The sequence below is a fragment of the Trachemys scripta genome, chromosome 16 (assembly GCF_013100865.1).
Source record: "Trachemys scripta elegans isolate TJP31775 chromosome 16, CAS_Tse_1.0, whole genome shotgun sequence".
Taxonomy (NCBI): Eukaryota; Metazoa; Chordata; order Testudines; family Emydidae; genus Trachemys; species Trachemys scripta.
In genome coordinates this window covers 17,430,976-17,444,750 of record NC_048313.1, presented here as the reverse complement: position 1 = coordinate 17,444,750, position 13,775 = coordinate 17,430,976, and the positions used below count along the sequence as shown (strand labels likewise).

General features: G+C 62.4%; 1 protein-coding gene across 1 annotated transcript in view; it reads right to left on the bottom strand.

Annotated features, from left to right (window-relative positions):
- Positions 1-10,893: 10,893 nt before the first annotated feature.
- The window catches only part of LOC117888999 (arf-GAP with GTPase, ANK repeat and PH domain-containing protein 1-like), a 10,845-nt gene continuing 7,963 nt past the window's right edge, over positions 10,894-13,775 (bottom strand). The window contains exon 5 of the mRNA XM_034792799.1: positions 10,894-10,955. Coding sequence (XP_034648690.1) covers positions 10,894-10,955 — 62 coding nt within the window. The remainder of the gene's footprint in view (positions 10,956-13,775) is intronic.

Below are 13,775 nucleotides of genomic sequence, written 5' to 3'. Positions count from 1 at the left end.
ACCTGTTAATGCATCCCAGAATCATGTTTGCTTTTTTTGCAACAGCATCACACTGTTGACTCATATTTAGCTTGTGGTCCACTATAACCCCTAGATCCCTTTCTGTCGTACTCCTTCCTAGACAGGAGGTGGGGGCTGCCCTGAGAGTGAGGGGTTACTGCCAGGGGGCAGCACCCCAGATAACGGGGCACCGGAGTCCAGGGAGGGACGCGGGGGCCCAGCGGCAGTGGGGCACCAGCCTGCAGGGGGCGCTCTGGAGGCTGGATGAGCTAATTCCCGAGACGACCAGCGGGAGGCGCCGCAGCGGTGAGTCTCACATCGCTACATTAGGAAACACTATGTCACTAGGAGGGTGGTGAAGCACTGGAATGGGTTCCCTAGGGAGGTGGTGGAATCTCCATCCTTAGAGGTTTTTAAGGCCCGGCTTGACAAAGCCCTGGCTGGGATGATTTAGTTGGGGTTGGTCCTGCTTTGAGCAGGGGGTTGGACTAGATACGTCCTGAGGTCTCTTCCAACCCTGATATTCTCTGATTCTATGAACCTCGGGCAAGTGCAGAGCTAATTTAGTCCCCAGCAGGCCCCAGGGTTAATGCGCCGTGCGCGCATTGTCCGGCTCCGTTTGGATCTTGGAACGGGGGTGGTGGTGGTGGTGGTCATGAGCCGAGCTTCTGCCTTGTGGTTTGTGCTGCACTCCAAGCTGCCCTGGCCGGGGGCCCCTGGGAGCAGCCGGCCACTGATCTCTCCCTGGTAAAGCAGCCCGGCTAATGGCCTGCCCCATTGTCGCTGTCCATGGTGACGGCAGTGAGGTCTCCAGGTGGAGTTTAGCTGGGAAAACATCCCTTATTGCTGCACACGGGCCTGAGAGCTCCTGACTAGGCAGCAAACAGGCACAGATGCCCTGGAAAAGCCGGGCTTCCTCCCCGTCCTGCAGCTGTCCTAACCGTTCCCAGGCTCCAGGGGGCAGGCAGGTGTCAGGGAATCTGTCCGGCCATGGTAGCGCTCCTGAGAGATGCAGACCCCTCTCCGGCATACACACCCATCCCCTGCTCCCGAGAAGGGGCATTTTCCTCGCCCTCATCAAGCAGGCAGCCCCGGGGAGTGCAGGGCCCGGCCCTTCGGCTCCAGCGCCTGTGGCAGCAGTAATCCCAGCTGCCCTGACGGCTCATGCAGTTTGCGGCCAAATCCATCTCCTCTTGGCCACGAAGACCCCTTCATCACCCGCAGAGGCCAGCCGCTAATGAGAGGTGCGGTGAAGAAAGGCACAAACCTAGGATGCCCCTCTATTTTCAGGGGGGCCTGACTGAAATGTCCCGAAGGGGCCTGCTTTCCAGAGGGAGGGAGCTCAGCACATTCTAAGAACCAGGCCCCTTTGAGGTGTGCCCCCTCCCGCCACAACCAGAGACTTCCCAAATCACTTCTTCTGTCTGGGCTCCAACGCCGTCTCTCTTTCCCCGCCTTGCTGTGCCACGCCGCGACGTGCGGCCAGACCCTGCTGTGCTGCGTGGGATTTCCCTGGCAGTGCCTCCGAAAGACCCCTGCAAAGCGAGACGCTGCTGGGGATTTACGGCTTTCGGCGTCAATGCTGCCTGATATCTTCATGGCTCCCGGTCACTGGTGCTTGGTGAATGGGGAGGTTGTGGCTTGGCTTAGCAGCCTGCAAACTGGCACCGTTTGCTCACCGCCAACTGCGTCTTCATGGGCCGTTTTAGACTCATAATTCCCCCTGGCAATAGCCCCAGTGGGAAGTGCAGCGTAGCCTGGGTTCGGGCATTAATATTGTCGCCCCTCTGCCAAGTGGGAGCCGATTTTGAGGCCTCCCCATGGGAAGAGAAGTCAGCGCGGTGGACTCTGGGTCTTTTCTTAGTGTCACTTGTAAGCATTGAACTAGTTAGAACTGAAGGCAGAGAGCAAACTCGCCCGCTGCTTGCAACTGCTGGCCCCCGACGAACATGCATCACAAAACCAACAACAATGCAGCGTTGCTTCAAAGACTGAACTCTGCTCGCATGCGACGCAAAAGGCAGCAGCTCCATTGGGTGTCTCCTGCTCTAACAGTGTACACAGGGCCGGACTTGAGTCCTGGCAGAGTCAGGAGACCAGAGGATCAGAGACTGTAATGCCATAACCAGCCCCACCCAAATTCACCGTCACTAGCGCGTTTCAAACCACACCCCAGACTGCAAAGCTCACGTGATGAGAACCAGGGTGGGTCAGAGGGCCACCAGGTGGCGCTCGAAGGCGCCAGATTTGCAAAAGTGCTCAGCCCCCAGCAGCTCCCATAAGGTGGGAGAGGTGGTGATGGGGGGGGCAAATACGCCATTGTTCCCCGTGGGGAAAGGGATCCTCCATGGCTCTGGGAGGGAGCCGCTGGGTGCCAGATGCTTTTGAAAAGCTGGCGGCTTCCGCTCGCTGCTTAGCCGGGAGCTGAGTAAAACTGAAAACCCAGGTCCTCTTAGCAAGCTGCTGTGTGGACTGAAACGTCATCTCGCAAGAGGAAGCCAGCGGAGGTAGGAGGCTGGCACTTCCTACCTCTCTGCGGTGCACTCTGACGACGGCCTGCACCTTTCCCCCGCCAGGGTTGTGCAACTGCCAAAATCCCCCCCCCCACGGGAGGAAAAGGCTGAGGGGGGGGTTCCCAGAACGTGGATTCCTGGGACGGGAGAGACACCCATTCAGCATTTCCTGCACCACAGGCGAGAGCGTTGTGTTCACCAGCATCCAGTCGACTCATGGACGGCCTGTACGCATGGCGGGCAGACAGCCTTCCTCCCCTTCGCTGGCACCGGCTCTGCATCACGGATGGGGACGGCACAGCGTCCCGGTGCTGTACAAAACACAAACGCTGCTCTGGAGACCCTCGCTGCTTCCTGCAAAGGGAGGTGAAATGCAAGCTCAACCCAGAGCTGGATCTAGACCCCTGGAGTCCTGACTCCCAGATCGCCGCTGAAGTCAGGGCCCCTTACGGTTGTGAATAAAACCTTCCGAACGTGGAAGTCTGCAGACAGCCTGAGATGACAGCCCAGAGAGGGGTGTAAAGGGTTGTTGTTCACCTCAATGGGTGTTTACTCTGAAACCTAACGATGGCAGTAATTTGAGCAGAAACATCCAGCTCACATGATTCTCCCACAATATCCCCCCTCCCCGCCCCCTCCCAATGTTAAAAACTCCAGCTCTGGATCCCTTACAACAGGGCCAGATGCACCCTGACACCCAGCCGCCAGCTCTAACCACTAGACCCCACTTCTGGCTTGAGAATTTATGATGCAGGGGTCACCGTGGATAAACAACTCAGCATGAGCGCCCAGTGCGATGCCGTGGCAGAAAGGGCTAAACGGGAGTACTGAACGGGAAGTGGGAGGTGATTTTGCTCAGTCTATGGGGTTGGTGAAACCAGTCCTGGACTCCTGCATCCGGGTCTGGGGTCCCCATTTTAAAAAGGCTGTTGGGTAATTGTCACGGGGGCAGAAAAGAGCCACAAAACCGATTTGCAAGCCCGAGAAAATGCCAGACAGTGAGAGACTCAAAGAACTTGTCAAAAAGGAGATTGGGAGGGGACCGGATTACAGCGTCTAAGTACCTTCATGGGGAGAAAACCCTGGGTCCCGCAGGCAGGGCCGCCCAGAGGATTCAGGGGGCCTGGGGCAAAGCGGGGGAGCTCCGAGTCGGCAGCGGCATTTCGGCGGCGGGGGGCCCTTCAGTCGCTCCGCGTCTTCGGCAGCACTGAAGGGGGCCCCTCCGCTGCCGAAGACCAGGAGCGACTGAAGGGCCCCCCGCCACCGAAATGCCACCGAAGACCCGGACCGCCGCTGGGTGAGGAAAGGGATTCTCGGCCAGGGCTCACAGGGGCAAATTGCCCCACTTGCCCCCGTCCCACCACTCTGGGCGGCCCTGCCCGCAGGGCTCTTTGTCCTAGCAGAGAAAGGCAGGACGTGAACCATTGGCTGGAACTGAAGCCAGACACATTCCAGTTAGAAATAAGGCCCCAACTTTTAACAGTGTGGGCGATTAAGCGCTGGAACAAACCACCAAAGAAATCGGGAGAGTCGCGATCGCCTGTTGCCTTCAGCTCAAGCCTGGAGGCCTGGCAAGAAGAGAGACGTTCGGACCAGACAAAAGTTACCGAGTCCAATGCAGGCATAACTGGGTGAAATGTACACGGGGTGTCAGCCGACAGGAACTGATGGTCCCTTCTGGCTTTTAAACTAGGAATCTAGGAATTAGCAAGGCCCTGCAATACTATAGTGATGGTCACCCTGGAAATAAGTGAGATAGATAGAGGGGTGCATGGGGATAGATAGATAGATAGATAGATCGATCGATCCTACGGCTGCCGAGAGCGGGTTCGGGCCCCGGTGAAAAAAAATTTTCGGGTCCCCCAGCATGGCCAGACCGACTAAACAGGGACGAGACAAGAGTGGGGGGAAGCCAGGCCCCTTCCAGACCGCCGGGCCGCGGTAATTTGTATCAGCTTCCCCCCCCCCCTGTCAGCCCTGGGTAGAGGGAGATAGATAGATAGACAGGGTGTATGGGCCTGGATAGGTAGGTAGAGGGGGTACATAGGATCGATAGATTAGATGAGATGAGATGGATCTGAGTGGATGAGATATATGCGTATGGCTAGGGATGTACAATGTTTGTGCACATGGGTGGCTGCATTCACGTGTGTGTGTGCACGCGCGTGCATTGTTGGGCCTGTATATGTGTTCATGGGTGGGTGCACGGTTACATTAGGGTGCCTGTGTACATGCAGGGGGCTGTTTATGGATCGCTAGCGAGGTGTGTGCGGATGAATGTGTGCACATGGAATGTGCGAGCATGGATGACCGTATGTGTTTGTGTGTGGATGGCTGATACCTGTGTGCAAGGACAGGTGTGTGTGGGTGTGTGTGTGGAATGCATGCCTGCAGGGTGCACAGAAAACGTGTTTGTGTGGTGGACATATTTGTGTGGATGGATGTGCACACCGGTATGTTCACGGACAGCTTGTCCGTCTAGATGGACGGGTGTTAGCGTGCGTGCATGGGCTGGTGCGTGCACCTGTGTGCACGGCGAGGCGTGTGCACGGATGGGTGCGAGTGTGCGGCTGGCACGTTTGGATGGATGTCTGCATGCATGTGGGGTGGGTGGGTGCATGCACACAGGTGTGCGCGGAGAGGGTGTGTGCAGGGATAGGTGTGTTCGGCTGGGTGTGTCCCTGCGTAGCCATATCTGGGTGCCGCCAAGATGAATGAAATAATTACACGTTGCGGGGAGCCAATGTTCCTAACACTGGCAATGAAGTAGCCCGACGAGCTGCTCCACCCGCTGTGGGAGTTCCCTGCTCCTCCTGGGAACCTGCGGGGTGTTTTCACAGGCCCCAGTCCTCGCCGAGCGACACCCTGTGCGTGCTGTCAGAATCAGGTAGGGCAACAGAGGCTGGTTTGGGTGACGCGCGACTCAGGAAGTGGAGCTGAGACAGAGCTAGACTGAGCCACAGACCGAGCCGGATGGGCCGGGGCCCCTTTCGTTTTTAAGGAGGATCTGGGTACTTTTGGTCTCGGGGGGCCCTGGGGGCTGAGCCATGGGCAGAAGTTCCAGACGCAGCCCTGCCAGGAATTAGCAGACGGGGCGAAGGGCCTGGGACCATGAACGTGCAGAAGCAGTTGATGACTGCAGCCATCCGCCTGGAGGCAAAGAGGCACGAGGGGGTCAAACTGCATCTGAACAAAGTTTTCCGCCTGGTGGAACGGGTGAGCGACCAGCAATTGAAGAACAGCATCAAGGCCTCGCTGAGCGTCGTCCGAGGTAAGCGGCGGGCGCGCGGCTGGGCTGGCTCCTCTGCCCCACGGAGGGGCTGGCGCGCGGGCGACCACAAGAGACTCTGCTTTCCCAGGGCAAAGGCACGCGGCGGCTGGGTCGCTGAATCTGGGGAGGCGCTGGTGGGAAGCCGTCCAAATGGCTCATCCCAGCCCGGTGCTGAAATGCACAACCCTCGGCGGCTCGCAGAGAGCTGGGACGCGGGGCATAGAGCGCAGAGCGACCTGTTGTTCTTCCCCAGACGTCCCTCGTCAGTGTCACGCAGCTGCAGGGCTCCTGCATTCTCAGGGCAAGTCCCTGCAGCTCTCTTTAGGAGGTGGCATCTCGGCTTGGGTGGCAGGGGACGGGGAGGGTCCGGGCGGGCGAGGGCTGTGCAGGGGGATGCAGGGGGCAATCGGAGCAGGCCCAGGCAGTGGCTGGTGGCGGGGACGAGCGTTAGGCTCGCGCTGGAGGAGACAGTAAGCGATTCGCTTTGCGCAGCGTCAGGTCCATGCTGTCGGGATCAGGCTGGCGCTGGCAGGGGCACACTGGCTTTCCCTCCTCCCTTTCGTGGTTCTGGCTGCTGTATAAAGAGGCAGGCGATCCCGCAAACGGCTGGGGAGGTGGGGGAGAGGGGAGAGAGTGGTGGCGTAGAGACGCGTCGGTTAGGCTGTTTCCTGTGGGTTTCTGGAGCCTCCTGCGATCGGTGGGGGAGGGCAGCTGGGGTAGGCATCCGTCACGCGGGCCTCCTCTGCCCCAAACAACCTGCCCCAGGCTGGTGTCCCGGGCATGCAGGACGCTCCCTAGATGGGGATGGTCTCTAGATGCAGATGCCGGAGGGCTGGCCAGGGCAGGGCTCCCTCCAGAGCCCGCCTAGTTGGCTGGAGGGGACTCTGCCCCCCTGCCCACCCCGGCAGCAGCCATCAAACCCCAGCCCCTTCTGGCAATGCCCGAGGATACAGGGCTGGTAGCAGCAGCATCTAGGCCCTGGATCTCCTCCTGTGGCAAGAACTGCGCTAGGCCCCGGGGCTGGTGTTGGGAGCGGGGCCAGGGCCAGGAGCCTGTTGCCCCCCTGTTCTCGGTGGGTACAGTGCAGCAGCCCCGGGGCACTGCCCGCCAGCGGAACGGGGGAGGGAGGCAGGTGTCACGGACTCACAGGTCGTGCCCACTCTTGGCCCCGTGCGGGCTGTGTGTGTGGGGGGGGGTGCCCCTTTCAGGGAGACAGCCCTTCTCGGGGGTCCACTCTCTCCCGGGGTTAGGCCCCTCCACCTCTCTGAACCTCAGGGAGTCCCCTCGCTCTGGACCCCCGGGGCCTCCACTCCCAGAGGGAATAATGCAACCCTGATCTCTAGCCCGGAGCGACTCTCGGCCAGCGTAACACAGGAGGGGTTATTGAGAGTTGAACACAGCACAGGAAACTCTCAGGGCCTCAGGCCTGACCTCCCTCAGCCCAGCACATCCCAGTCTCCCCTGCATCCAGGTGGGCTCTGCCTGCTCCCCCTCTCCAGCCCCGAGCCCCCCTGCTCCCCGCTGGGCATCTGATACCCCCGGCCCCAGGCCCCACCTCTGTCCATTGTCTTCTCTCCAGGTAAACAGGGTCGCCTGGGCCCCCTCTCCCCTCTTCTGTTCTCTGTCCCGCTCTGGCTGGAACCGGCTGGTCAGGTCACCGGGGTCCTCTCCCCGCAGCCCATTGTCCTCCCACTGGCCGGAACCGGCTGCGACTCCTGAGCTGGGCCTCCAGGTCACCAGTCACTGGGGTGTCCATTCTCCAGGCCATCGGCTGGGGTCCCAAGTCCCATCACTGGTCCTCTGTAACAACAAACTCCCTCTCCCCTCACCTCGTTAAACCAGTAACACCCAGGGAAACTGAGTCCCACCCCCTCTGCATTCAAACCATTGGAAAAACCGAGAACCCCCCCCCCCACTTCATCACATCCCTCCCCCCTTCGAGTCTGAACTGAGCGGGGTCACTTAGCCAGTGACCTGGGGAAGTTCAGGGTCCCCGCCCCGTGATAAAGCATCGGCTATAACATTGGCCCTCCCCCTCACATGGGCCACCTCCATGTCATACCCCTGGAGGAGCAGGGCCCACCTCAGCAGCTTGGCATTGGCCCCTTTCATTTGGTGCAGCCACGTCAGGGGCGAATGGTCGGTGTACCCGGTGAAGCGCCGCCCAAGTAGATACAGCTGCAGTTTGTTAAGGGCCCACTCCATGGCCAGGCGTTCCTTCTCTATGGCCGGCTCAGCAGGGGACACCAGCCACCCCGGGGACATCCCGCTCCCTGTGCCCCGGAGCCGCCAAGCGAAAGGCGCATCCCTTCCCAGGGAGAGCGTGCGGCGGCGTTTGACCCTCAGCAGCTTGCCAGCTCTCTCGCAAGCAGCCGCTGCGGCAGCTGGCTGACATGGTCAGCCCCTTCCCAAGGCTCCCGTCAGCTCTGTCCCACTTGGCCATCCAGAGACGTTCCTTTCACGTTGGCAACAGCTGGTCCTGACAGCTGGAAAGTTCCCTGCGCCCCAGCCTCTGCACCGAGCTCCTTCCTGCAGGGAGTGGCTCCTCCCCTCTGCACACGCGTGTGCACACACATGTGCTTGTGTGCAGTCACGCCTGCCCTCGCTCACACCCACGTGCAGGCACGCGCTCCTACGTTTGTGCAGCCCCCTGTGTGTTAACGCAGACAGGCACACAACACTGGACACACGCCAGTGTTCAACCACACCTGCGTTCACACACATGGGCACACACACAGAGCTGCACCCTCGGATTAAACACCCACACGCATCCACACACATTTGCCTGCAGCCATCCACCTCTTAACCGGCCCACAGCCGTGCATGCGCACACGTATGCACGCAGGCTGGCGCACACGTGTGTACACGCGCACACACACCAGTCTTGCCAGGGGCTGGCCACCCTGGGGATTCGGAAGCCCAGCCTCCACGTGGCTGGCTGCCCTCCCGCCCCACTAGCCGGCTCCTTGCTTGGCAGCATTAGTGCCGCCCCATTAAGCCATTAGCCGGCGATGACAGCCGCGCTCTCTGAGCAGCAGGGAGGTTTCTGTGGTAACAGGCCCCTGTGCGCCTTCCGGCGGGAGTTTGCCTCCGAGTTTCCTGGGGCGCCTGCTCCCCCTTGTGTGGGACTGGGAGGGGGGAGCTGAGGCTGTAGCAGAGGGGGTGCACCGTGCTGAGGGGGGCTGCACAGTGTGGGGGGCTGGGGGGGCTGGGCTGATGCTGTAACAGAGGGGGTGCACCATGCTGGGGAGGGAGGGGAGGTGCACCATGCAGGGGGGTGGAGCTGCACTGTGCGGGGGGGCGGGGCGGGAGGGGAGCTGCACCATGCGGGGCGGGTTGGCTGGGCTGATTCTGTAGCAAAAGGGAGTGCACCATGCTGGGGGGGAGGAGAGCTGCACCGTGCTGGGGGGAGGGGACTTGCACTGTGTATGGGGGGTGCTGCACCATGCTGGGGAGAGGGGGCTGATTCTGTAACGGAGGGGGGGGGTGCTGTGCTGGGCGGAAGGGGAGTTGGACTGGGCTGGGGGGGAGCCGGGCTGATCCCCCGCCCCCCGGACGGTGCCTGGGCTGAGGGCAGGTGGCGGGGAGAACAGATCTGAGAACAACGGTGCCCAGTGCTCGCCTTGGCTGTTGGGGTCTGAGCCCCCCGTGGGCACCGAGCCCCCACGGGCACCATCGCTCCCGGCCTTGTGCGGAGGGAAGCCTGGGGTCACGGGCAGCAGCCATCTGGAGCTCATCAGCGGATGGTCCCACGCCAGGCCCTTTCCGGCCCCGCCACCAGCGTTTAGTGCTGCGGTTTTCCTGTGCAACAGGACACCTGACTCCTGTGGTCGGTGGCGCCGCCTCGTTCTCCGCCGCCGCCTGCCGGGGAGCCTGGACGGGGCTGCCTCTCGCCGGCGCCAGCGCCCGGTTCGGTGCCAGCGCCCGGCTCTTTGGGTGGCTTCTGTTCGCCGGGCTCTGACGCAGAGGTGGATCCCGGGTGCCGGAGCTGTTGCCATGGCGAGAAAGGAGACGTGGGCGCCGGTGCTGTTTGGCACACGCAGCGCGGTGCCTTTATAGGGACCGAGGGGAGGGGGTGTTTGTGAAGGGCTGGGACCCACCCCGTCGCCGACTGGTTGCATGAGGGGCATCTATATTCAAGGGGCTGGCTGGGGTCGGGGGAGGGGGGCTATGGAATGAGCAGGGCCAGGCTGGGGGCCAGTGGAGTACTGGTTGTGGGGTGAGCAGAGGGCTGGCTATGGGGTGAGGGGGGCAGTGGAGCAACGTAGGGACTGGTCCTCATCTCCCTGCCCCACGTCGGTGGCTGCTGCTCCAGCGGGATTATGGGCCGGGATGCTGGGGCTGAGGGAGGTCTCCACGAGATAGTCCAAAAGCCCTTGCTGTGCCCCCACCCCCGACCCGGGGCAGGGGCCCTGTCGCCCAAATCTTGCAGTGTGCAGTGCCCCTTGCCACTGGCATCTCGAAGGCACCGCCCCCGTCTGTCTGCCCGGCTGGTGGCTGACACGCAGGCTGGCATTTCCGCCCGAGCCAAGAGCTCACTGGGCCGCTCTCGCCAGGTGGCATCTGGGCCCGGGTGCGGTGCCAGTCGAGGCCCTGTGGAGCTGCCGTGCCGTCGGCTTTGCCCGTCCTGCGCCGGCACCGCCTGCTTCTCTCGTGCCTCCCCCTGCCCTCCCTGCCGCCGGCACCGGGCGCTTGCCGGCCCCATCGACCTGGCCTCTCCCACCCCCTTCCTTTCGACAATGGCTGCCCAATCCCACATAGCAATCCGCTGTGCTGCTGTCATGACAACGGGGAGGAGGTCCGGTTGCCACGGTGCAGCTGGCCACCTCTGGAAAGGCAGGTGGCTGTGCCCTGGGCACAGGGCATCGAGCCGGAGAGCGCCGGAGATGGAGAACGCTTCTCTCTTGGCGCTGCCCTGGTTTCCACCCCCTGCCCTCGGGCGCTGGCGGCATTGCTGACTCAGGCCAGCTGTGGGCAGGTGGTGAATTCCAGCAGCCAGGCGCCACCCCAGCAGGTAACTAAGGGAGAGAGACAACACGGCTTGTTTGGCTTCCCTCCGCCCAGCCTGCCAGGTCTGGGAGGTTTCCCAGGCATCACCGTGCCATGCGCTCAGCCCTCGGCTTTCTCTGCTGAGCCAGCAGCTCCGGCCCAGCTGTCTCGCCGCCCCGATCCTGTGCGGGGGGGAGGCGGAGTGGGGAGAGATGACACGCTCAAGCCATCTGCCCCAGTGGGACGTGCCACTCGCCACCCAGGGAGGCCCGTGCTGGGGACACTGTCCGGATGCCCACGGTTTGCAGGCAGGGGCTGCGGAGGGGAGCCTGTGCCCGAGGCCGCCCCCTAGAGGTGATGCGGGAGGGGGTCTGGAGAGGAACCAGCCCCGCCCACTGGCTGCAGTTGGGGCTCCGAGCGCAAGCGAGCAGCGGGCTCGGCTGGGGGCATCTTCCTGTCGCAGTCACGTGCGCCGGACTGGCCAGATGGAGCAGCAGTGCTGGCTGCCTGGCTGCGTCCCGGGACCCGCTGTGTGGGCTGCCGCGATTCGTCTTCTGCTTCCCTGAAATGGGAAAGCAAAGCCCCCGCGCCAGCCAGCAGCGAGAAAAACCTGCAGCCAGGGCTATTAGCCAAACTGGTCAGGGCTGAGACCCTGGGCGTCCCTAGCCTGACGGCCAGGAGCTGGGGCTGGACGAGAGGGGATGGATCACTCCGTTCGTTCCCTCCGAAGCACCCGGCATCGGTCACTGTCAGCAGCCAGATACGGGGCTAGGTGGACCATTGTGCTGACCCTGGATGGCCGTTCTCATGCTGGTTCCAGGGAGCAGCAGCACCACCAGAGCCTGGGGGGGGGGTGTCAGGACCAGCAGGTGACCCCTCAATGATCCATCCTCTCTTTGGCATTCACCGTCGGGACCATCTAAGGAGGAGATCCTGTTGTGTATTACCATAGGGCCTAGTGAGAGCAGACACAGCCCCTGCCTCAAGGGGCATACAGCCTACACAGATGAGGAGTAGGAGGGGCAGTGACTTGACCAAGGGCACCCAGGGAATCAGTGGCAGAGCTGAGATTAGACCCCAGGGCTCACGAGTGCTCTAGCCCGTCCGAGAGAGGATGGGGACAGGCTGATCCCCTGCCGAGGGGTTCCCTGTGCTGAGCTTTGCGGTAGCGAGACGTCTCTGAGGAGAGAAAGCAAATCTCGCCGGTAGGCAGGACGTGCCGCTCAGACTGGTGCCTCGGCGCTGTGGCAGCCTTCCCCAGAGTTGGGGAGATGATGGTCCCCGGGCCCAGTCCTGCTCTATGTAAGCCGGGAAATGGTTCCGCTATTGTGGGGAACTTTCCTGGCTTATACACTACCCTGGTGAAATTGGCTAGTGAGAGGATCTGAGCTCCCATTCCCTTTACCCAGAAGCCTGCCTGACCTCGAGGGTTCCCCTTCCGCTCTCCAGTGTGGCTGAGTCCTCGTAACCGCGACAAGGCTGGGCCCAGGATTCCTGGGGGGCTCCACCCCCAACCTTGTCGTGCTCACTCAGGGCAGGGGCTAGGGTGTCCCCACTCTGGGGGGCTCTCTCTGCTCTGGACACTTCCCTTACCCACTGATCATCACACACAGTTCAAAGCAAATACAATTTATTAAACAGCAACCAATTAAAAAAAATGGGAAAGGTGAAAGGAAAACCCGTCACCCCGCTCTGGGGCCCGGGGACATCACAAGCAGCGTCTCTGGGATGTCAGGGAAGTTCACTCTGTTCCTCACACGTCCCAGGCCCCTGCCCAGGCCCTGGCTGTGCTGCAGAGACGCTGCGGGCCGGATACCTGCTCTGGCGGTGGCCACACGCCCTCAGGCTCTAGGTGGCAGGACCCTTCTTCCCAGCGTTGCCCCCGCCCCATCGGGGTTACGATCCGCCTCCAAGTCTGGCCTGCCAGGCCTCTTGGCTGGGGGCGTCTCCCAGCGCTGGGCCCGCTGCCCAGGGTCCCTCACCGCACCTGGCTCCGGACGGCCCCAGCTCCACTCTGCCCCAGCTCCACTCTGCCTCAGCACGGCTGCTTCTCTAGCCCCTCGGGCTGGCCCGGCTCTGCTCCCCAGTTCTGCTCGGGCCCCTGCTCTCTCCTTAGCTCTGCCCCACGCTGACTGACCCAGGCAATTCCAGCTCATATGGAGGAGAGGACATTTTCCCCCCCGCCCCCCACCTCCCTGATTAGCCCGCCCTGTCAATCAAGCTGACCCGGAGCATTGGCCTCTCCCCTTTGCCCCTGGGGACTGTCAGTGTCAGGGTCCTGATTTCCCGTCGACCCTCCCCTTCTTTCGAGATTGGGAGCTAGCCAACCAACCCCCCCCGCCCCACACTGAGACCCCACCAGAGTCCCCTTACATATAGATGGGCCCGAGCCCCCTGCCCGGACCCTAAACGTAACCATCCCACCAGCCCGGGCCAGAGGCAGCCGATGGCAGACAGAAGTCTGAGCTCCAGACCGGTCCATCCCCCAGACTCCGCTTCCGCCTCCATCCTGCCGACCGCCTGGCATGTGCTGGGGGACATCGCGGCTGGTTGCCGCGACAACGGCAGTGATGTCCCGAGCAGAGGGGGCATCTCACATCAGTCGGGGAACCCGGCCCGTCGCTGAGCCGGCCCAGCCCTTCGTGGCATGTTCAGCCCTCCCCCCAGCCTCATTTCCTGCCGCCCCCCACCTCCGCGACCTGTCCCAGATCTCCGGCCCATGCCATGGCCCAAAGGATCCTGCCAGGTGGCCATGCCGCTGTGTGCATTGACGCGGGGCGGGCTCTCGGCCTGGCTGCCGCGGTGGGCGCCGTCGGGTCCCAGGCTCTTTCCAAGTGCCTGGGCGGCTGCCCGCTCTGCCTGGCCCAGGCCCGCCCCTCTCTGCCGAGCCGGGCCCTGAATCCCAGGCCAGGGGTTGAAACTGCCTCGACCCAGCCCAAGGGTGAGCCCCGGGGGGTCCTGCCAGCTGCTCCGCCCATGGCAGGGTCCCCTCTAGCTCGGCC